This window comes from Hippoglossus hippoglossus, chromosome 7 (genome assembly GCF_009819705.1).
Source record: "Hippoglossus hippoglossus isolate fHipHip1 chromosome 7, fHipHip1.pri, whole genome shotgun sequence".
In the NCBI taxonomy this organism is placed as follows: domain Eukaryota; kingdom Metazoa; phylum Chordata; class Actinopteri; order Pleuronectiformes; family Pleuronectidae; genus Hippoglossus; species Hippoglossus hippoglossus.
In genome coordinates, this window is record NC_047157.1 from 1,800,846 (window position 1) to 1,822,033 (window position 21,188).

Here is a 21,188-nt window from a genome sequence, read left to right on the forward strand (position 1 = left end):
TCTGTCAACAGAGGTAACACTTCTGTCAAACTGTCCAACAAATCATATATTTATTATGTATTCAGCCCCATCTTCTCTAGATCTCAACTCTGAGGCCAAACTAGATTTTACAAAATGAATTTCATCACATATCAAAACAACAATAGAAAACAGAGCCTGTTGTTCTGTCGTAGGAGGTCTTAAGAGATAATTCTTCTCCTCGGATGCAGGCGTACATTGGCTGGAGAAGACCATAAACTATATAAAGATGGATGATCTTACTATCCAGACACTGCGGCATCTACTGCATTTGGAGCAGTAGCGATCAGGGGATGGAGCGACGATATCGAGGTGCCATTGATACACGAGTTTGGCCAATCGCAACTCAGTCTCAGCTGTCAATCACAACATTTTATATAAATAAAAAACTTGAACATACATCAGTGTGCTGTTAATTACCTAAAAATACAAGAACCATCTTTGAGAGAAAAAATGTACTTGTACTTTCACCGTTCAGTTTGGTCCATGTCCCATCCATTAACAAAGAGGAGACTGGGTTAAAGACATATACTACAGCCAACCACCAGGGGGTGATCGAGATGCTTTGGCTTTGACGGGGAGATGTCATGTTGTCCATCCCTCATTCCTTTTATGTAGTCTATGGTGAGGACCTCTCTTTTTCAGCTAATTTGCCAACAGTCAGTATTTGAATAAACTGATAAAAAAATGAAATAGTACCTTTCTCATCTGGAAAATATCAAAACCTATTGAAGTGATAATGTGAAGTGCTATCCAGTCTGTGGATAGCCCTGTGACCTCCTGACACTCTGGCTTCCTCCCACAGTCCAAACACATGCAGGTTCATTAGAGACTCCAACTTGCCGTAATGGTAAATGTGATTGTGAATGGTTATTTGTCTCTGTGTCAGCACTGTAATGGACTGGTGACCTGTCCAGGCAGTACCCTGCCTCTCACCCAAAGTCTGCTGGGGTGGGCTCCTGCCCCCGCAGATAAACAGTACGGCTAATGAATGAATAAAATGCTGTAAAATTCGGTGGAAATCTGTTGTCAGCTATGTGGCACTTAATGACTGAAAAACAGTGCAGTGGTCACTTCTGTGTGAATGTGATGAAAATTGGCTTCAGGTCCAAACAAATTCTGAACACTATAACATTGTTTCCAGCTGGGTTTATTTCAGGTTTGTTACAGGCCAATTTCTTCAGATAGCAAAAAAATATTATCAGATTATAGCAGTGATCCAAAAATAATGCTTTTTCTGAGTTAGAACTACATCACAACAGTAAACCTTGTGTCAGCAGTGACATGACAGTAAACAAACAGATACAGACAGTGTATCATTATAATTCTATCGCTCTGTTGGAGTTTTCAGTCTTTCAAGGCCACAGGGCAACTCTAAGACGAAAAGTCCCACTTCTGTCCCCTGAAGGTGGTTCATGCAGTTACACTTAAAGTTATCGTTTGCAGAAATTGAACATAAAAAAATCCTAGTGATGTTTTCACTAGTGTGTTTCATTGAAATTGCGAATTGTTGTCTACCCTAGAATGAGCCCTTTATATTTGCATCAGTAGCAGGTCCTCTACGGAGGCCGCCATGTTTTGTTTTTATAGTAGCCCAAACTGGACAAACCAAACCCTTTTGAGTTTTTATGACAACTGGAGGTTACCACAGGTTCTCTTTCATGTTTGGAAAGGGGAGGGTGAGGTGAGGGGCATTCAGCTGCAACATGCACCTTCACCACTAGATGTCACTAGATCCTACACACTGAACCTTTGATAAAAACAAAGTGAGACATGATTCAAGAGGAGATAAGATTCTTAGAACCTCAACAGCATTATGTAAATGTGCATTTGTTAAGTTTGGCCTGATGGCTGTGCTAGAGAACAAATCAGGTTTCAGGAAAAATATAAATCCTAATCTAGAGCAAATGTCAAGGGAATGTGATGACTGTTAAGCTATCAGGTTATTAACATGCACAGTGGTTTCTGATTATATTCTGGGCTTCACATTTATATTGAATACATGTCACATTGTCATTCATAAACCATAAATATTCATGTGTGCTTATAACCAACTGATTCTTACAAAACAACATATATATCCATGTCCCAATAACAGTCAAGGAGAAATTCCTGTTCCCGTACATTCACAGGGTCTCTCCTAGAAATAATTCTTAGGGCTGTACCAAGTGGTAAACACAAAAGCGAAAGAAGTAGGTGTCCAATCTATCAAAGTTGTAACATAAGTTGGGATTTTTTGTGAAACTGACACATCATTACTGCTGAGTGTGACTAAGCAGTTACTGTGAAGAATGCAGACTGTTGAGTGCAGCTTCACTCAGTCGGAGTCTGGCCTTCATTGAAGCGATCTTCTCCTCCTGTACCAGCTCATCAAAGTCACACTCCCTCACCAGCGAGGTGGCGCCCAGAGACTCCCTCCCTGTGCAGCTTTGGTTGCTGTTGTGTGTCACTGCACCACGTTCCATGTGCACATCACCGACCCCCTCATCTTTTTGACTGGTGCGCTCGGCTTCATCACTGGCCAGGTCCTGCATCTCACAGTTACCACTGTCCTCATTGGCCCCCACCTCCTGGCCCCCCTCAGGATGAAACCAGGCTGGCTCTGGGGCTGCTGCTGCTTCCTCTGCTGCCTGCTGTCCTGCAGCATCTTTGTGACTGTGGCCATCCACTTGCTGCCCGCTGTCAGCGGACTGTCGGACAGAGCGAGCAGCCTTGGATGAGGGCACATTCTTATTTGTGGTGTGCATCTTCCTGGGCCTTTTGTCATTGTGCAGCTCCTGGAGGACAAAATAAGGTAGTATCACATAAGACTTTTGGAAAATGGTAAACAGAAAATTCTGTCCACAGACTTACAACAAGTACATCCTAATTTTCTTTACTTTGAAAATATAGCATCTACAGTAAAATAAATTCAACTCCAGTCAAGGTTGATACATTTCATCACAATAATTTTGGTATTCTATTGCCTTTTTATATTTCTTTATTCTCTTGTCTACCTCATTATGACATACCTGCTGCTGTAACATCTGAATTTCCCTGGTGTGTGGATCAATAAAGCTGTATCTTTTCTTAACTTAAATCAGCACCACTGAGGCACATTACTCCGCTGGTCAACAAGTGATTCTGGTCCTCTGATGTTTTCTAATCATCACACTTAAAACTGATCTATATAAAAACCTGCTGAATTCATATTTATGTTCCTGGATAAACGGGGCTTCGCTTCTTTTGCAACAATGAACTTAAAACACTGTCCTGCGTCATAATCTGCGAGAAGAAACCTCTGTCTGCAGGAGTGTGTTTGGATTAAAAAGCAGTGTTAAACACCAGAAAGACACAGACGAAGAGAGTTTGTGGTGATAACAGCCGACGCCGGTGTTGATGTGCTGTAAACAAAAACAAATGATCTCCACAGCAGAATGTTACATCCTGCCTCTGTCTGATGCATCACCCCTAACCTGAATCCTGTGGAGGATCTGTTGCTGTTGTGAACGCATGTGAGCAGAGAACCCCCCACTGCGTTGTGCATGAGTGAAAGGAAAACTGCGGAGAAAGTCTGACCCCAATTCTCCGGAGATCATTCGCAGGACATGTCTGAAAACTGAGTGAGTCTTGATTCACTTCCAATGCTAAAGCTACGTCCACTCCACACCAAACAAGTTTTAGTTTTAAACTGTTTTAAAATTAGTCCTACACCTCTCCTGAGTCTTCAAACCCATAAAACAGACTTTTGGAAACGTTGACACACTCACATTGTCTTTCTGATTGAGCATTACCAACACTTGGTGTAACTAACAATTTATCTGCGTTGTTGCTGCGAGAAAACAAATCGATGTTCCTACTTTTCATCATCACGGTTATTCCTTCCTAGCAGTATTTATGCAACCAAGCGACCAACTGCAGAGTGTATAATCTGCTTCCTGTTAACCCGAACATGCAGAGTGTATGTGAAATATCATATCATGTGTTTTCTGGTGTGTTAGTTCAAAAAAAAGGAAATAGTTTGGTTTTTGAAATGAGAATGCATTTGTGTGAATGTAAAGCTATACATGTCAAATGAATTGTCATGTTTTCCCATGCTGTGACTTCACCAACTGAAATGTCAAGTTACCTTCTTCTGGCTTTTAGATGACAATGAGTGAGTAGAGGGAGTGTCTTGTCGACTCTTGCTTGGATTGTTCTTACTGATGCACAGGTAAATGCATCCATGGTAGATGACAATAGCAGGGAAGCCAGTCTGTGGTGGTGAGTCCCGGGGACACAAGGGGGTGGGAGACTTGCATGTTTTCCCTTGGTTCATATCCTTCAGCATGTTGCAAATGGCACGGTTGGTAGAGGAAATAGGCATTTTGAAAGGACCCATAAGAGGCCGGAACCTTCTGCCCAGCAGTGAGGACACATTTTCTAGTGCATCCTTTCCTGTGTTGGACGGTAGTTTCTGCCCCTTCCTCCGTAAGACTGCTGGACTAATCCATATTGCCAGTTTCTTGGAGTCTTTAGAGTCATGCAGGGGGAGGCCCATTCTTTTGAGCAATACGGCTGGTAAACTACACAGACGGATGGTTTTTGCGTCAGCCTCCTCTGGGATGAAGATTTCAAGTCTGTTGAGGGAATCCATGCTCTGTGTATTTCCCTGTGTAAACACAAAACACACTGACTTTTATTATAGAGCCGGAATGAGTTCCCCTTCACTTCCTGCCTGCTAAATATTGAAGTTTAGAAATGGGGTTGGGCTTAATTTGCATATGATAATGTATGGAATGAAACACAATGAAATCGGGTTAAAGTTTAAACATCAATTTGTTTGAAATGACACCACAATATCAACACCGATCACCACATTATGATCGACACTTTTGTTAAATGAGTAAAATCTTTCTTCATAGCTGCTCGTATTCACATGCATATCTGTGATCACTATGATGTGGCATACGCACGTTTCAGGTCCCGTTTTGTGCGTACGCAACGGTGATAAATGAGGGGTCTCATTTATCACCGTTGCGTACGCACAAAACGGGGCCTGAAACGTGTGTACGTCACTTAACCCTCACGCAAACGTTGGGATTTATAAAAACAAACTTGAGGGAAAATTAGAGTATTTCCACGCAAACTCTGACCCATGCGTACGAACGTTTTGGAGACGGGAAAGTGGCGACGCAGACGTGAGGTGGTGAACTGAAGCAGATTATTGATCCACTTCATCATTTACATTAAAACCAACAGCTTAGTTGTGCTCGCGCAACATATCTGTTCCATACAAACCTTTTAATTAAAAAATATATAAAACAACTTACAGCAAATTACGTTTAGATTCCATTTAACAGCAGAGTTACGGAGCCGAGTCATTAATAGGTTTTAATAATATCTTCTAACACTGTGCGTGTATTAAATCGCTGCAGTGAACGGGACTGTGCCATCAGGCGCACAGAGCGCACAGGAGATCACTTACAAGAAATGAAGAAACATTTCAGCAGCAGCAGAGTATCAATGTATTTTCTTTATTAGTGACATCACTGCTGTCCCATAAAATCGCTCTTCACCTCCACCTCACTAACAAACACTTCGATGTCAGTGTCAGAAAGTTTCGCTTCCTCTTCTCATCGCTTGATGCCGTGACTCTGTCATGACTCGCCGTGGAAACCCATTGGTCAGCAGCATCATTTAATATTCATGACGTGCTTTGCATTGATCATTTATGGTTGAAAGGGGGCGTGTGGAGGGCGGCGTATAAGGCAGATCCACGTACGAACGTTTCCAGGTGGACTGTGATTTATAAAGCGAACATTGCGTTCAGGTGTGCGTGCGCACGGTTTTATAAATGGGAATTTTCTTTTGCGTACGCCATTTCCGGCTTTTGTGCGCACGCACACTTTCAGTATGAATCCCAATCCCTGATCTTACTGCGCGTGTCGCTCTGAGCGAGCGAGTGAGTGGGTGCGGGTATGGGTATATGGAGCGGGTCATTCTGCGCATGAATTAACGCGTTAATTCAACAAATTAATCATCCCGCGTTAACGTGTTCATTTTGACAGCCCTAATATATATATATATATATATATATATATATATATATATATATATATATATATATATATACATATACTGACACATCCCAGTGGCGTAGCTGAAAAGGATCGTAACAGTATAACTTGGACTAGTTTAAACATGTTCGCTGGTCATAAAGCGCAGGTTTTTGGCGGAAGGATATGTCTCTGTCCTGAATGAGGCAGCCATTTCACCACAGCTCCGAGCTGAAGGTGTTTAAATACTGTTGTTCACAATAATGTTGCTCTTACCTTCTTCATTCAATCCGACTTTTCTGTTTCTGTTTCTTGTTTCGGTTTCTTCTTCTTCTTCTTCTTCTTCTTCTTCTTCAATGGCGGGTGGCAAACAACTTACAGGCGAATTGCCGCCACCTTCTGGAAAGTGTGGATCAGAAGAGTTGATGAATGTGACTGGAATAAATAATTTTCCTTATTTCTCGTGTTTTCTAAAACCTTTTAAATATTACTTTGTTACCTTAATTATTCTTATTATTTTCTGTGCTTTTTAAACACTTTTTGAATGTGCTTGAAAATCAGTGCTTACAATTGCATTACCACGACCTACTGGACTGGAGTGTGGATAAGATTGAATAGAAATGCAATTTAAAGTCAGAGTGTTTTGCTTTCCTTGGTGACTAAACAGGTGATTCCTCATATGAGTGTATTGTGTGCTCCTCAGTTTTTGGCTGGTGCTTACCTGTTTCATGTAACGTTGAATCCTGTTCCGCCTTTTCTCATTTTCTTCCTTTTGTTTACAGCACTACCACCGACACGTTTCTGTGTTGCTGTCTTTTTACAATGGTATTATCTTCCACCTACTGTACTGGAGCTTGAACAGTTAACTGGCTGGAAAACATATCACTGTTACTCTAGTAATTAATTAGAAGACTACCATACACTTCATGATGTCTTTCCCAGCAGATCCTCCACAGTATTGTTGTCCTTTTCCAACCCTTTAGTGCTGATACCTGTTGCAATCTGTCAGTACATGTTTAATTGTTTCTGGTTTATCACAGTATGTTCAGAATCCAGGGTTGGATGTAAACCTGTATGTCCTGTTCTCAGCCAGGTAATAACCAACTCTTTCTTACGGCTCCCGCTCCAGGTTCTACCAACGCCCTCACCTTTTAAATACTGTTAGAGAGTTTTCACCAAATATTTCTGCCATGTTTTACTCATCTGATCCTTTATGACCATTTCAACCTGTGCTTTACTTACAGTATTTTAATAATTTTTCAGCTGATGTGCCTTCTCATTTTTTCTCTTTAGCTTTTAACAATGACATTTTAGTTGAGTGAGTGGCTTCTTATTTTAAATTAATTGATCAGATTTTACTGTACTTTTACATTTTTTAAAAAGATAACAGAACAAATCCGGCAGGTATTCGTGAATGGATAAATGTCCACTGTCCCCATTTCAACCACAGGCATCCCACAAGGCTATGTCCTCTCCTCCCTGCTTTTTATTATGTGTACCGACCACAGCAGGACGTCTCACGAAGGAAGCTACAGTATCTTGTCAAGTTCTCCGATGAACCCTCTTCTACAGGGCCAAACCTCTGACCATGGCTGTGCCTTATCTACCTTCGTCAAATGGTGCGATCACTATAGATTTCAGGAGGTGCAGTGTCAAATCAAAAGCCAGCAGAAGAGGTCGAGACATATAACTAGCTACCTTGGAAAAGTGTTTGACCCACAACTTAAATTTGATGTAATCACTCATTACATTGTCAAGCGGGGAAGCTAAACTCTTTTGCTGTTTGTATCGATTGCTTTTACCATTTGTAATGGGATGTATGTGGAAGACAAATAAAAGATTAAATCATAAAGTTAAGGTCTGCTCTAAGATCATTGGAGTCAAGCAAAAAGACCGGTGCTCCCTCTGGCTTGTAAGAGATCAAATGACCATATATGCAACAGTGGCATGGAGGACCGGGCCAGTCATCCAAACCAGGATGGTAACTTTCATTATATTAATCATGTGTGGAAACCAGTTTCTCCTGTTATGATTATAAAATTGAATGCAAGTTAAGTTGGTGCCATCTTGTGTTACTAAATGCTTAAAGTTGTTGATTTGTGTGCTGGTCATTGGCATGTTAATGTCTGATTGTGGCTACTAATGGGGTTACTACACTTTCTTTTATCCCCTTAATGAGCAGGAACCCAAAGGAAGCAGAGATCCAACCCTCTTCTGTAGTCTACATAACACATGAGCCATTTCTTCAACATTCTCCACAACAATTTACTTTCTTTGAGCCACTGTTATGCTGGCAGTAGTATGAGTAGATCAGCTGCTTCCCCACAGTGGGGGATCAGCATCTGTGGGCCCAGACTCCAGTTCTTCTGCAACATCTGTAAATATGAACATCTCATGTCAGCATTTTGTATTATGATCTACTTTGGTGCCATTGTAGGTTTCTCTGTAAACATTTGCTGCGGTCCTGTGTCTGTGGACGGCATAATGACTTACTGAGAAAGAGCAAGTCATAAAGAGCTATTGCTGAGAATGGGACACTGGGGTTGTTTATAATAATAAACTTTATTTGTAAAGCACCTTTCAAAACAAGTGAACCACATCACCATTCTCAGGCTGTGTTGCTAAAAACATAAGCCATTTTCAGACATAAAGGAAGTCCAGATAATTGCGTGCAAACTTTCTAAGAAGTTTGCCTGTCACACATGAACAACACAGCACGAGATTCTCCACTCAGGCGTGTTAACATGTAAGGCGCCGCTTTTTCATCCTGATATAATAGTTTTCTTTTTTTCATTTGTTTTCCTGTGGAGGATCTCCTGCTGTGTTCCCACATCATCTCCTCTGGACTTTCTGCAGACTTCATACTAGGGGGCAGAAGGTGCATCTATAACAAGTGAGAAAGTAACTCTAGCCTAGACTTGTATATTGTCATATATATTGTCATTTCTGCTGCCTGCAGCAACACGTCTCTTTTCAACCTGTGAATTTATTTGCATAAGTGACCTCATAAAATCTCAATTCTGCTTAAAGTATATCTGAACCTGACATTACTACAAATCTTTACTTAATATTAATATATAAAATATGAATCTGTTAACACATTTCTAGCAACTAATTACCATAACTTTCCAATATATTTTAGCATAGGGTCTGCCTCCACTGAGCCACATCTTATATTTGTTGGTCAAAAGCCACACATAATAAAAATGCACTTGTCTGCCATTTATGCAGATAAGCATCCTGCTAGAGTTTGCTAACTTCATTCGTTTCCGAGACATTTTACCGCTGCCAACAAGCGGCATGCATGTGTATCACGTGATACTGGTGACGTGAAGTTCATGCAGCCTGTGCAGCCGTACTAGTTTTACTTGTTTTGGGGATTTTAAGAACATATTTTATTTTAAACAAAATGGGCAAAAACCGAGAATTCAAACCTTCACTTCAGAGGTTTTTAAGAGCTTCTAAATGCAAAGCACCATCTTTGAAAAACCAGGAACATGATTCCAAGTTGAAAACATTTTGTTTAACAAATGAATACTTGTTTTAGTGACACAGGTCACTCATAGGTGAGGATGGTTTGTCCTCTCAGAGCCTGTGATGGAGGTAGGAGTCATTGTGGTTTGGATGAAAGGAGGCTTTTGTTTCACTTTTGTGCCACTGACACATTCAACATGTTCTTTCGATACAACCTGCAAAGCAAAAGACAGTGGCGTCATCTTCACAATATGTATTTTTCTATTTGTGATGATAATGCTGCCATTTTTCATGTAGTCCTGCTGAATATTATCACATCTCCTGCTGCTTCTGTCACATTTTAGATGATTGTGTGCATTTTGATATAGATCACTGAATGAACTTGAATGAAATAAAACACTAATATGCAGCAGATGTCTCCTCACATTTCTGACATAACCTGAAATTTTTTTTTTGCATGAGCGCTGTTTTTCGTTGCCGAGATACATAAACAAGACAAAATGACCCAAGAGGAGAACACAGTGTGAATGCTGGAACCTCTGTTCCAATAGTCACTGTGTCCACCGCGGCGTGTGTGTGTGTGTGTGTGTGTGTGTGGAGGAGCAGCAGCGGTGGCTTATAGGAAGCAGTGCACAAAGTGTGTCACAGAGTAAATGTGCTTTGAATCAATGTTAAATTGTTAAATATGATGGTTCACAACTGTTTCTCCTCTCTCCCTTCTTTTCCACCCACCTCTTCTCTCTCCTCAATTTTTCTCTGCACACCCCAACCAGTCGAGGAAGATGGTCGACCACAATAAGTCTGGTTCTAGAGGTTTCTTCCAGTTAAGGAGGGAGTTTTTTCTCTCCATAATGGTTAGTGTTGCTCCTTGTGCGAACTGTTGGGTTTCTCTTTAATTTTTAAGGTCTCGACCTTACTATTTAAATGTCTTGAAATAATGTATGTTGTGATTTGGAGCTATACAAAACACATTTTATTGACTCAAAACAGGGGTAGAAAAGCACATGTTTCTAAACCAACAACTGCCAATTAAAACTCAAGACTCTGACTGGATGGTGAGTGTGGAATAACATTTAGTAACTGACAACTATGAACCAGATGTGTGTTAGCAAATAGAAATCAATGTATTTGGGCGCCCGCGCAACTACGGCTGTTTTCAGACTCCTGTCTCTGGAGGATTGGGTCCAGACTTTGTCAGGAGTTTGCGTTTGACACATACACTGTGTGCACAATTATTAGGCAAGTGAGTATTTTGACCATATCATCATTTTTATGCATATTTTCCAACTCCAAGCTCTATAAACTTGAATGCCTATTGGATTTGAGCATATCAGGTGATGTGTATTTGTGTAATGAGGGAGGGTGTGGCCTAAGGAGATCAACACCCTATATCAAGGACTGACTCTGAAAAGTCAAAAATTGTAAAAAGTCTTTCAGAGGGATGCAGCACTGATTGCAGCGTGATCACAGAACCATCAAATGTTTTGTTGCAAATAGTCAACAGGGTCGCAAGAAACGTGTTGAGAAAAAGACGCAAATTAACTGCCAAAGATTTGAGAAGAATCAAACGTGAAGCTACCAGGAACCCATTATCCTCCAGTGCTGTCATATTCCAGAACTGCAACATACCTGGAGTGCCCAGAAGTACAAGGTGCTCAGTGCTCAGAGACATGGCCAAGGTCAGGAAGGCTGAAACCCGACCACCACTGAACAAGACACATAAGATGAAACGTCAAGACTGGGCCAAGAAATATCTGAAGAGAGATTTTTCAAAGGTTTTATGGACTGATGAGATGAGTGACTCTTGACGGACCAGATGGATGGGCCCGTGGCTGGATCAGTAACGGGCACAGAGCTCCACTTCGACTCAGACGCCAGCAAGGTGGAGGTGGGGTACTGGTATGGGCTGGTATTATTAAAGATGAGCTAGTTGGACCTTTTCGGGTTGAAGATGGACTCAAAATCAATTTCCAAACCTACTGCCAGTTTTTAGAAGACACTTTCTTCAAGCAGTGGTACAGGAAAAAGTCTGCATCTTTCAAGAAGACCATGATTTTTATGCAGGATAATGCTCCATCGTATGCATCAAAGTACTCCACTGCGTGGCTAGCCAGTAAAGGCCTTAAAGATGAAAGAATAATGACATGGCCCCCTTCCTCACCTGACCTAAACCCTATTGAGAACTTGTGGGCCCTTCCTAAACGGGAGATTTACGGTGAAGGAAAACAGTACACCTCTCTGAACAGTGTCTGGGAGGCTGTGGTTGCTGCTGCAGAAAAAGTTGATCGTCAACAGATCAAGAAACTGACAGAATCCATGAATGGAAGGCTTATTACTGTTATTGAAAAGAAGGGTGGCTATATTGGTCACTGATTTTTTTTTTGAAATGTCAGAAATGTTTATTTGTACATTTTTCGTTTTTCATTTAGTTGCATCATAATTCTGCACACTAGTAGTTGCCCAATAATTGTGCACACATATATATTCTCCTAAGAAAGCCAAAACCTCACTTTTATTTTCTTAAATATTCAGGTTTGAGGTTTTTTAACATTTTGGATCGACTGAGCACTGTAGTTGTTCAATAATAAAATGAATCCTCAAAAATACAACTTGCCTAATAATTGTGCACACAGTGTACACAACACAGCAGGAGATTCTGCACTCAGACATACACAGAACACAGAAGGGGTGGTGTGGCAGGCAGAAACAAGACGTGACATGTAAATTCTGCTCCAGGGTTCATGTGTTTTTGTTTACTGGACATCAACACAGGCGTCAACCCTCATGACCAAATGCTGTATCGCGGTGCTTTTTTATCTCGAGATATATGAAAAAAAAAGTGGCATCTGTCGCTTGTTAGAAACGTCAACACACCCACCCACTCACGCTTAATCCTGCGAAGAATCTCCTGATGTGTTGTCACATCGGCTCAATCAGACATTATGCAACTTTTACAAGAGCCTGGCAGGGGAAAGTCCCCAGAAACTCTGGAGGCTCTCACTCTGACATTTGTGTGTATGTCTGAAAGCAGCTAAGGTGAGCTAGCGGACGCCCTGCAAATGGAAGCTTGAGTCCTCCTGCAGCGATCGCTGGTTTGGTTCCGACCTGGCCCCGTGTTGCGTGTCTGTCAAACAAAAGGCCTGTGTATTCTGACTCATGGTCCTAGTGTTGGTTCACAAAGAACAAATAAAACAAATGATATTCTAAAAACTTTTTAAAACACATGTTAGCATATTTGTTAGAATATTAGTTTGGAAGGTGAGACTTGTCTCAGCTCATGCTGTTCCATGTTCCAGTTCTAAATCTGCCTCCCTCTCTTTCAGAAGCTCTTTGAGTCTTTGGATCTGTCTGTCTCTCTGTAGTTCATCTGGGTCCGTGGATGTTGAGGACAAACTGTCCCCAGCTGGAACCTCATGAGTCTTAGATTTCTGATTGTTTCTGACTGTGAGACAGCTGTTTCCAGATGTTATCACACCTTTTCTAGCAGCTTTTGTTCGTGTCCCTTTTTTACTGATCTGCTCTGTTCTGCATGCCCATTTCTCCAGCTCCTCTGACTTGAATTTCACTGCAGGCTCCGGAGTACCAGGGACGCAACATGGACACATGGGGCGTTTCCTCGTCCTTCCTATTCTGCTGGTGTTTGTATTCAGGTCCACACAAGTCTGAGACTGTCGAAGGGTTGCTACATCCTGCAACTCTGCGATTTCGTTTGCATTGAGGAAGTCCTCATCAATCGGTTCCACATAGCCAATCAATGTTGTGTTTTCAACACCACATGACGCCCCCTGTGGTGAACAAGACATGACATCTGTGTGAGCAGTTACAGTGGCCGCATCTGCTGGCTTTTCCCATTCAGTTACTACTTCCTCTCTCTTCACATCAAAGTTCTGGTTTTCACAGGACCTGTAGAAGTCCTGCAGAAAGAGTTCCTTCTCTTTCAACCCATTTGCTGGTTCATGCCGATCCTCTGCTGAGTTTATAAACTCACTACTCCGAGCCTCTGCAAGTCCAGCTGAGGCCTCATCAATCCTCTGCAGGCAAATCTTCACATCAACTGTAATCCCGAACATCTGGCTCAGCTGACGGTCAGCCATTTTACAGGGTGGAGGTGCCGGTGAAGATGTCTGACAACCTGGAGGGGCCTGCAAATATAAAAATACAGACAACTCTTAAAAATGAGAAACAGCGATTCTTTTTAGATACTGATCGTGAAGTGGAAATGTTGGAGGGCAAACCTATGGTTATTTTTACATGAAACAATTCATACTCTGACAAATAAGCCAAATAGCCACTTCAAAAAATAGGAGTTTCTTGGATGTATTATCATCAAATATATTTTTGTCATTGCAAAGCAAATTATTGCATCAAGAGGTTAGAATATGGTGTCATAAGACTTAAAAAGCAAACCTTTCTTATTTTTAAATTCTTTTTCAATGTGTTGTGAGTGAAATGTTTTCTTGTTATTTAGGAGGAGAGCGTGTCACCATCCCGTCATATCACTGGTTTACTGCCATCCGCTTCTTCATGGATCATCCATAACAGCAACACATTACAGGAGCAAGGGGACCATGTGACAAACAGGTACTTTAACGTGGAGCGTGTCTCAACTCAGGGGCTGCATCCTTCGTAGGACAAGGTGGACGCGGCAAACAAAGACTGTCTCCTTTTTGGGCTGCATAGACCCCAAAGGCCGATCTGAAATAAGACGGTCCGGTCTACAGGTGATCTGCATCACCAGCTTGACCCACACTTATTGCTGTTGCCTAATAAAGATCTAAAGTTGGACATGTTGAGAAACTTTTATTGCCCCCTGGTATTTTTCAAGTGTTGTTAGCTGTTTGGTTTATTTCAAGCCTGATACTCAAGCATCGGACATCTCGTCGTTTGCCGGCACCTATACCTCTAAACGGTTTGTCGATGACGCGCAGCGAATCTTAATTGCTGTCCCTAAGTCGAGCCGGGAAGGATCCACCTATTAAGAGACTTCATTTCTCAGTGATGGAAGGACGCATTTGAAGGAGCCTTTGAAATGGGACGGCCTAGTAGCGTCGCTGTGATGCAATCTGTCTATATAAGCAGCTTCGGAAGGATGCAACCCTTGAATTAAGACACAGCTGTGGTCAGAAAAGCTGAACAGTGGGCGAAGGCTTGTAAGAGATCAAAAATACCATATATGCAACAGTGGCATGGAGGACAGGGCCAGTCATCCAAACCAGGATGGTAACTTTCATTATATGAATCACGTGTGGAAACCAGTTTCTCCTGTTATGATTATAAAATTGAATGCGAGTTAAGTTGGTGCCATCTTGTGTTATGCATTAAAATGATTTTGGCTCAGAAGCTTGATGACTACATCTGCTCTACAGAAAGTTCAAAATGTTTAAAATGAAATTTTTTTGTCTGAAGATATCACCCTGAAATCTGTGAAACTGGAATGTACAGTTTTCTCTATTTTATGATGTTGTATGAATTTAACTATTAAGTTAAGACCTAATTACAATATAGTGATATCACATTGTTAATCCCTGCTTTTAAACATTTCTGTTAAAATCACTAGTTTTCCAGAGTTTTCCACATCAATGAAACAATAAAAGTGGCTTCACCTCCTCCTGTTTGTGAGAGCATGCTTCACTGCTGCCATCTGCTGGAGTTTCTGGATCAACATCACCTCCCATGCTCCCCTCCTGTTGGGTGGAAGTGCTCTGCTTACTGTTCATGTTTGAGCCCTCGTCATCATTCACACTCGTCCCGGCAGAAGCACAAACATGTGTGACATTTTCAACTGTGCCTGACCTTCCTCCAGTAAGAGTGGCGCCTTCACCCCATCCATCAGCTTCAGCTCTACCACCCAAGCTCTTCTCCTGTGTCAAACTGTCCGAGCGGCTCGTGCTCAGCAGGTCAATGTCCTTTTCTATTGTTGTTTGTGTCTCAACTGTTAAATCATGTGTCAACTCAGCCTCAGATTTTGGTGGAATATATGACACAAATATTACGTTGTCATCATCCTGATGAGAGACTGCTGACGTGCTAACTGATGGTGCTTGTTGCGAGTCATCCTGAGTATTGTCATCACAGAGATCGATTACTTCATCTGGCTCATCTAAAATAATAATGCTGATGTCCTGCTGTGTTTGAGGTACAGCTAGCTCCACAGGGTGTTGGAATAAAGGTTCTGTGGTTTCCTTGATTTCAGAACTTTTTGTTGCTGCTGTGGGTGAGTCGTTTTCTCCTTGTTGAAATAGTAGACTGCTGTTTTTGGCCACAAAAAATACCTTCCCGTTGCACATGATTAAGGCATTATCCTGTTGTCCATCTTGTCCACTTTTGTCCAGGATAGACTCAGAAACATTGTAGTACTGGTCAGTTTTCTCTCTCTGTGCCACTGTTCGAATAATCTGAGAAGTAACAGAATGAGAATGCATATATGAAGCAGTTGAGGTGTCCTCTTCTTCAATTACCCACCTTGTAGGGCCGTCAGGCCCTGGTGAAGCTTTTGGAATCAATTTCAAGAGTGGCTTCGATATTTTAGCTGTTTTTTCTGTCTGAGAAGGCAGCCTGGGTGACTGAGGTCCAGAATCCCATGGTGGAGCAGCACATTGACTCACGGTGGTGACCGGTGACACAAAGACTACACTGGGTACGCCTGAAACCGGAGTGGAATCGGCTGATGAATTAAAAATCTGCTTCTTGATACCTGGAGGAAGTTTAGATGCTGGCAATGTTCGTACATGTGCATTAGGGGGAATCTGAAGAAGCTGTCCTTTGGGGAGTGCTGGAGATTTCACCATCACTGGGAGCTGATATGGAAGTCTTACAGAGTTCACACAGTTTGTTGCAGGCGTTGTCGGCACTTTGGACATTAAACTTTCAGTCTGTTGCTGTTGAGGATGATTGTTCCGTGAATTACCAGGATCCAATCCACCTCGACTAGGCAAGACATTTGACACATTCGTGACAATCTTTTTTATCGGAAGTGGTGCTGAGGAAATATTTACAGCTTTCTGTATGGTAGAATCCACACTGGGTTTACGTATTTCATATCGGATAAACTGTCCATTAACCAGTTTTACAGGAATCAGTGTCATGATTTTCTTTCCATCGGCTCCAACAGCAGGCATCGCCTGGTAGAAGACACCGGCCCCACTGAGAGAAAAAACAACAGAGCAAAAAAACATGTTCATAAAAGGTTACTAATAGGAAAATACATTTTTTAAGTTTACTAATTTGAAGCAGTGAAATGTTGTTTATGTGCTGAATTCCCAAACAGTACACATTTAGCTCTTCTCACTGCTGCAGTAGATCTGTTTTGAGAATGTGACTGTTTAGAAGTGTAAATAATGGAATTAATGAAATGGAGTTCCCTTAGCTGCTTCAAATTCAGAGTCCTGGAGTTATTCATTCACTGTTGTACTGTCATGGCTTAATGGCAATACAGAGCTGGAATCGGAACATGGTTAGCGAAGCTTTGAATCAGAATCAGAAGTATTTATTGCCAAGTAGGTTTACACCTACCTGGAATTTGCCTTGGTATATAGGTGCATACAATGAACATAAAACATAAAAACACAATAAGTAATTTACATAAGAAAAAAAACCAAATATAAAATAAAAATATATAAAAGATATAAAAAGTAATGTAAAAGTAAAATGCAAAATGTAAAATGCAAAACAGGAGTGCAATGTGAGTGTGAAATATGCAATGTGCAATGTAATGTGTGTTAATATAACACAGACTTGAGGCGTGGGGGCGGGATAAGAGTCCAAGTCAGGTGGGGGTCCCGGGCCTTGTTGATAAGGCCAACTGCAGCCGGGAAGAAGCTGGTCTTGTGGCATGAGGTTTTGGTCCTGATGGACCGCAGCCTCCTGCCGGAGGGAAGCACCTCAAAGAGTTTGTGACCCAGGTGGGAAGGATCGGCCACAATCTTATCTGCACGCCTCAGGGTCCTAGAGGCAAACAGGTCCTGTAGAGATGGCAGATCGCAGCCAATCACCTTCTCAGCAGAACGGATGATACGCTGCAGTCTGCCTTTGTCATTGGCAGTGGCTGCAGCGTACCAGATGGTGATGGAGGAGGTGAGGATGGACTCGATGATGCAGGTGTAGAAGTGCACCATCATTGTCTTTGGCAGGTTGAACTTCTTCAGCTGCCGCAGGAAGTACATCCTCTGTTGAGCTCTTTTGGTGAGGGAGCTGATGTTCAGCTCCCACTTGAGGTCCTGGGAGATGATGGTGCCCAGGAAGCGGAAGGACTCCGCAGTGTCGACTGGGGAGTCTCTCAGGGTGATGGGGGTGGGTGGGGCTGGGTTCCTTCTAAAGTCTACAACCATCTCCACTGTTTTCAGACCATTGAGCTCCAGGTTGTTCTGACCACACCAGGTCACCAGATGGTCAATCTCCCACCTGTAGGCGGACTCATCCCCACCAGAGATGAGCCCAATGAGGGTGGTGTCGTCCGCGAACTTAAGGAGTTTGACGGACTGATGACTGGAGGTGCAGCTGTTGGTATACAGGGAGAAGAGTAGAGGGGAAAGAACACAGCCTTGAGGGGAACCGGTGCTTATGGTCCTGGAATCAGAGACATGCTTCCCCAGCCTCACGTGTTGCCTCCTGTCAGACAGGAAGTCTGTGATCCACCTGCAGGTGGAGTCAGGCACATTCAGCTGGGAGAGCTTGTCCTGTAGCAGAGCCGGAATGATGGTGTTGAAGGCAGAGCTGAAGTCCACAAACAGGATCCTGGCATAGGTTCCTGAGGAGTCCAGGTGCTGGAGGATGAAGTGAAGGGCCATGTTTACTGCATCGTCTACAGACCTGTTGGCTCTGTAGGCAAACTGCAGGGGGTCCAGGAGAGGGTCAGTGATGGCTTTGAGGTGGAACAGCACAAGGCGCTCAAATGCCTTCATCACCACAGAGGTCAGGGCGACGGGTCTGTAATCATTGAGTCCAGTGATCTTTGTTTTTTTGGGGACAGGGATGATGGTGGAGGTCTTGAAGCAGGCTGGAACGTGGCATGTCTCCAGTGAGGTGTTAAAAATGGCTGTGAACACCGGAGACAGCTGATCAGCACAGTGTTTCAGGATTGATGGAGAGACAGAGTCTGGCCCGGCTGCTTTGCGGGGGTTCTGTCTCCTGAAGAGTCTGTTGACGTCCCTCTCCAGGATGGAGAGAGTCGTCACTGTGGAAGGGGAGGAGGGAGGGGGCTCTGAGGTGCTATGGTGGGGGAAGTGCAGTTGATGGGCTGGAGGGTGGTGTCACAGGGGATGGTGTCAGGACTGTCTTTCAAAGCGACAGTAAAACTCATTCAAGTCGTTGGCCAGGCGTGGGTTGTTAGTGGAGTGGGGGGCTCTAGGCTTACAATTTGTAATCTGCCTAAGCCCTTTCCAGGCAGTCGTTGGCTGAGAACTGGTGTTGGAGTTTCTCAGAGTACAGACGTTTAGCTTCTCTCACCTCCTTGCTAAACCTGTATTTCGACTCTATAAACCTGTCTCTGTCCCCACTCCTGAACGCCTCTTCCTTCTCCAACCTTAACTTTTTGAGTTTGGCTGTGAACCAGCACAAATACTAAGAGCAGAGGGAAACGGCTAGCCTGCTAAACTAGGTTAACAATGGCTTGACTCCAACTAGAATAAGTTTAAGAATGTATCTAACCTTGTCAATTCAAGTGGGACCTGCTACATTAGCTGATGTTAAAGTTGCTTTGCTTCTGTTACGGTCATGTGTTGCACGTCAACTTCACCTCTTAACCCAAATTTATGTTTAGATAGGAGGGTCGGGCTAAATCCTGTCCAGGTCCAGACCATCATGCACAGATCCATGCTGACATCCATTTCTTTTTTATTTCTTTTACTTTAAAATGTCATTTTAACATGTTCTCGTGTTTCTTATAATCTGTTATCTTGTTTCAATGAAATGTTAACTTGTTTTTATTTTTGAACTATATTGTATGTGACAAATTGAGCAGCATTTATTGTATGAAAGGTGCCTTACAATAAAGTTGATCTATATTATATTATCCTCTCTCTACTAGTAACTACTTGACTGTTCTCACTGTGAAGCTGCATAGCTAAATACAAGAGCCATTGGTTTAGGTTTCATATTCCATGTTGGGTTGTATACTCCTGTAATTATGATTAGACTGTAGATCACGTTAGAATCACACAGGGATATTAATAAACAGGCTTTTTATCACATGAATGTGATCAAAACCACAAACGGATCTGGTTGTAAAAGTAGCAAACTAATATACATTTGATGCTGATGACATGTTATAGACCTGAAGTTGAACAAACGTAGAGGTAAAAACAGTGAAATATTGAAATATTTGGAATAAATGGGAAGGATCATCAGAACTGTACCTGAGAACTGCATCCTTGTGTTTACTAGTAGGAAACATGACTGGTGAAATCCCTGAAACTGGACTGGTGATGTTCCCAAAGAGGCGAAGTGAGCAGCTTCAATCAAACTGGAGAGTGATTCGCGCTAACTGTGTTTACATGGATTTCCTCGTTGTTTGCGTCCCCACGACCGAAGAAGGAGTCGCGTGTATTTTCCCTGTGTCCATTTCCTTCGATCTAATAATTCCCACTTTACACTTCGGTCGCTGCACCTCTCGGCTTCCGTTTGTTTTTCGCGTTTGTCACATCCAACTTCCTGTTTGTGACGTGGGTTGTGTTCAACGTCGCTAACATTTGCACGTTACACATAAATGTTCGGTTCATCCATCAAGGTTTATATGTTAACCACAGACTGCCAAAGATGGTTCTTACTTCTGTCAGTGTCCATCTCAATGTCATGACACCGCATAATAACAGTGATCGTGTTACCAAACGATGAAGCCTCTGAACAGAACACTTCCGGTCTGCTAACTTCCGGTCTGCTAACATCCGCTCAGACGTTCCGCTTCCGCTCTGAAATGTGTCCCGGGCTTTAGTCGAAATGTAACAAAGCTCATGTACCAAATAGTTTTACATTTACATACATCATAAGGGCTGCGGTCCAACACTGTTTATAGTCTGGGTCCCTGATCGAGTGTAATGACCCGGAGGTACGTAAAAGGCTGCCATAATAGGAGCTAAGAAAGGAAACTTTAATGTCTCCTATCTCATCTCCTCCAGCGTATGCTACCCTGGACCAAACTCAATGAAATGTTTGTGCCCTGAATTAAGTTAAAGGGGACATAGCATGCCCATTTTACTACAAGTTGATATGGTTCCTTGGGGTCTTAATGAAATGTCTGTAACATACTTTGGTCAAAATACCACAAGGATCATTTAAAACAGCACCCTTTTTACCCTGTCTAAAACAGCCCTCCACAGAGTGACCTGTTTTGAGTGCCTGTTCCTTTAAATGCTAGTGAGCCAGCTCCCCCCTCCCCCCCCATGATTTTAAACGATATAAATTACATATTTTATATGATATAAATTATCAAATATGCATCCCATACTTTGTATTCCCCTTCTGTTGTCCTCGAGTTTTAATTTTCCCAATCACATAATTAAATGTCCCCCTCTGCCCATCCACTACAAGCACACAAGCAGATAGACAGAGAGAGAAAGAGAGGGGTGGGGGGGCTATGAAGACCATCATTTACCCCCGAACCCCGACATTCAACGGGTACAACAAGCGGAGAAAGCAGAATCGCGGGCTGACCAGCGCGGAGAAATGCGCGTCCCGTGTGAACAG

General features: G+C 42.5%; 2 protein-coding genes and 1 long non-coding RNA gene across 4 annotated transcripts; 1 reads left to right on the forward strand and 2 right to left on the reverse strand.

Moving 5' to 3' along the window:
- Positions 1-1,040: 1,040 nt before the first annotated feature.
- LOC117765189 lies at positions 1,041-19,085 on the forward strand. Its single transcript, XR_004614516.1, has 5 exons — positions 1,041-1,450; positions 3,489-3,493; positions 10,025-10,030; positions 13,881-13,893; positions 19,075-19,085. It is a non-coding gene; the product is annotated as an uncharacterized LOC117765189 (long non-coding RNA).
- LOC117765157 lies at positions 1,665-6,396 on the reverse strand. The gene is made up of 4 exons (XM_034591483.1): positions 6,312-6,396; positions 4,127-4,648; positions 2,725-2,795; positions 1,665-2,634 (listed from the first exon to the last, which is right to left on the reverse strand). Exons 1-4 carry the CDS (start codon positions 6,318-6,320, stop codon positions 2,298-2,300), a joined length of 939 nt encoding a protein of 312 aa, XP_034447374.1. The 5' UTR covers positions 6,321-6,396; the 3' UTR covers positions 1,665-2,297.
- Positions 12,569-20,377, reverse strand: lrif1 (ligand dependent nuclear receptor interacting factor 1). 2 transcript variants are annotated; one of them, XM_034591401.1, is made up of 3 exons: positions 19,862-20,377; positions 15,113-16,652; positions 12,569-13,651 (listed from the first exon to the last, which is right to left on the reverse strand). In XM_034591401.1, exons 1-3 carry the CDS (start codon positions 19,897-19,899, stop codon positions 12,785-12,787), a joined length of 2,445 nt encoding a protein of 814 aa, XP_034447292.1. In that variant the 5' UTR covers positions 19,900-20,377; the 3' UTR covers positions 12,569-12,784. The 2 variants fall into 2 exon arrangements, with proteins under 2 accessions (XP_034447292.1, XP_034447293.1); XM_034591402.1 differs by having other exon boundaries at positions 15,113-15,193; positions 19,862-20,374.
- Between the last annotated feature and the right edge of the window lie 811 nt (positions 20,378-21,188).

Excerpts from the sequence above, each read along its gene's own strand:
- LOC117765157 (XM_034591483.1), bottom strand. Across the intron at positions 2,796-4,126 it reads CATCTAAAAGCCAGAAGAAG|GAGCTGCACAATGACAAAAG; the intron begins GTAACTTGACAT and ends TTTGTCCTCCAG. Across the intron at positions 2,635-2,724 it reads GTGCCCTCATCCAAGGCTGC|AGCAGCAGCCCCAGAGCCAG; the intron begins TCGCTCTGTCCG and ends AGCAGAGGAAGC.
- lrif1 (XM_034591401.1), bottom strand. The coding sequence starts at position 19,899 with ATGTTTCCTACTAGTAAACACAAGGATGCAGTTCTCAG. Across the intron at positions 16,653-19,861 it reads CACAAGGATGCAGTTCTCAG|TGGGGCCGGTGTCTTCTACC; the intron begins GTACAGTTCTGA and ends TTTTTCTCTCAG. Across the intron at positions 13,652-15,112 it reads GCTCTCACAAACAGGAGGAG|GCCCCTCCAGGTTGTCAGAC; the intron begins GTGAAGCCACTT and ends TTATATTTGCAG.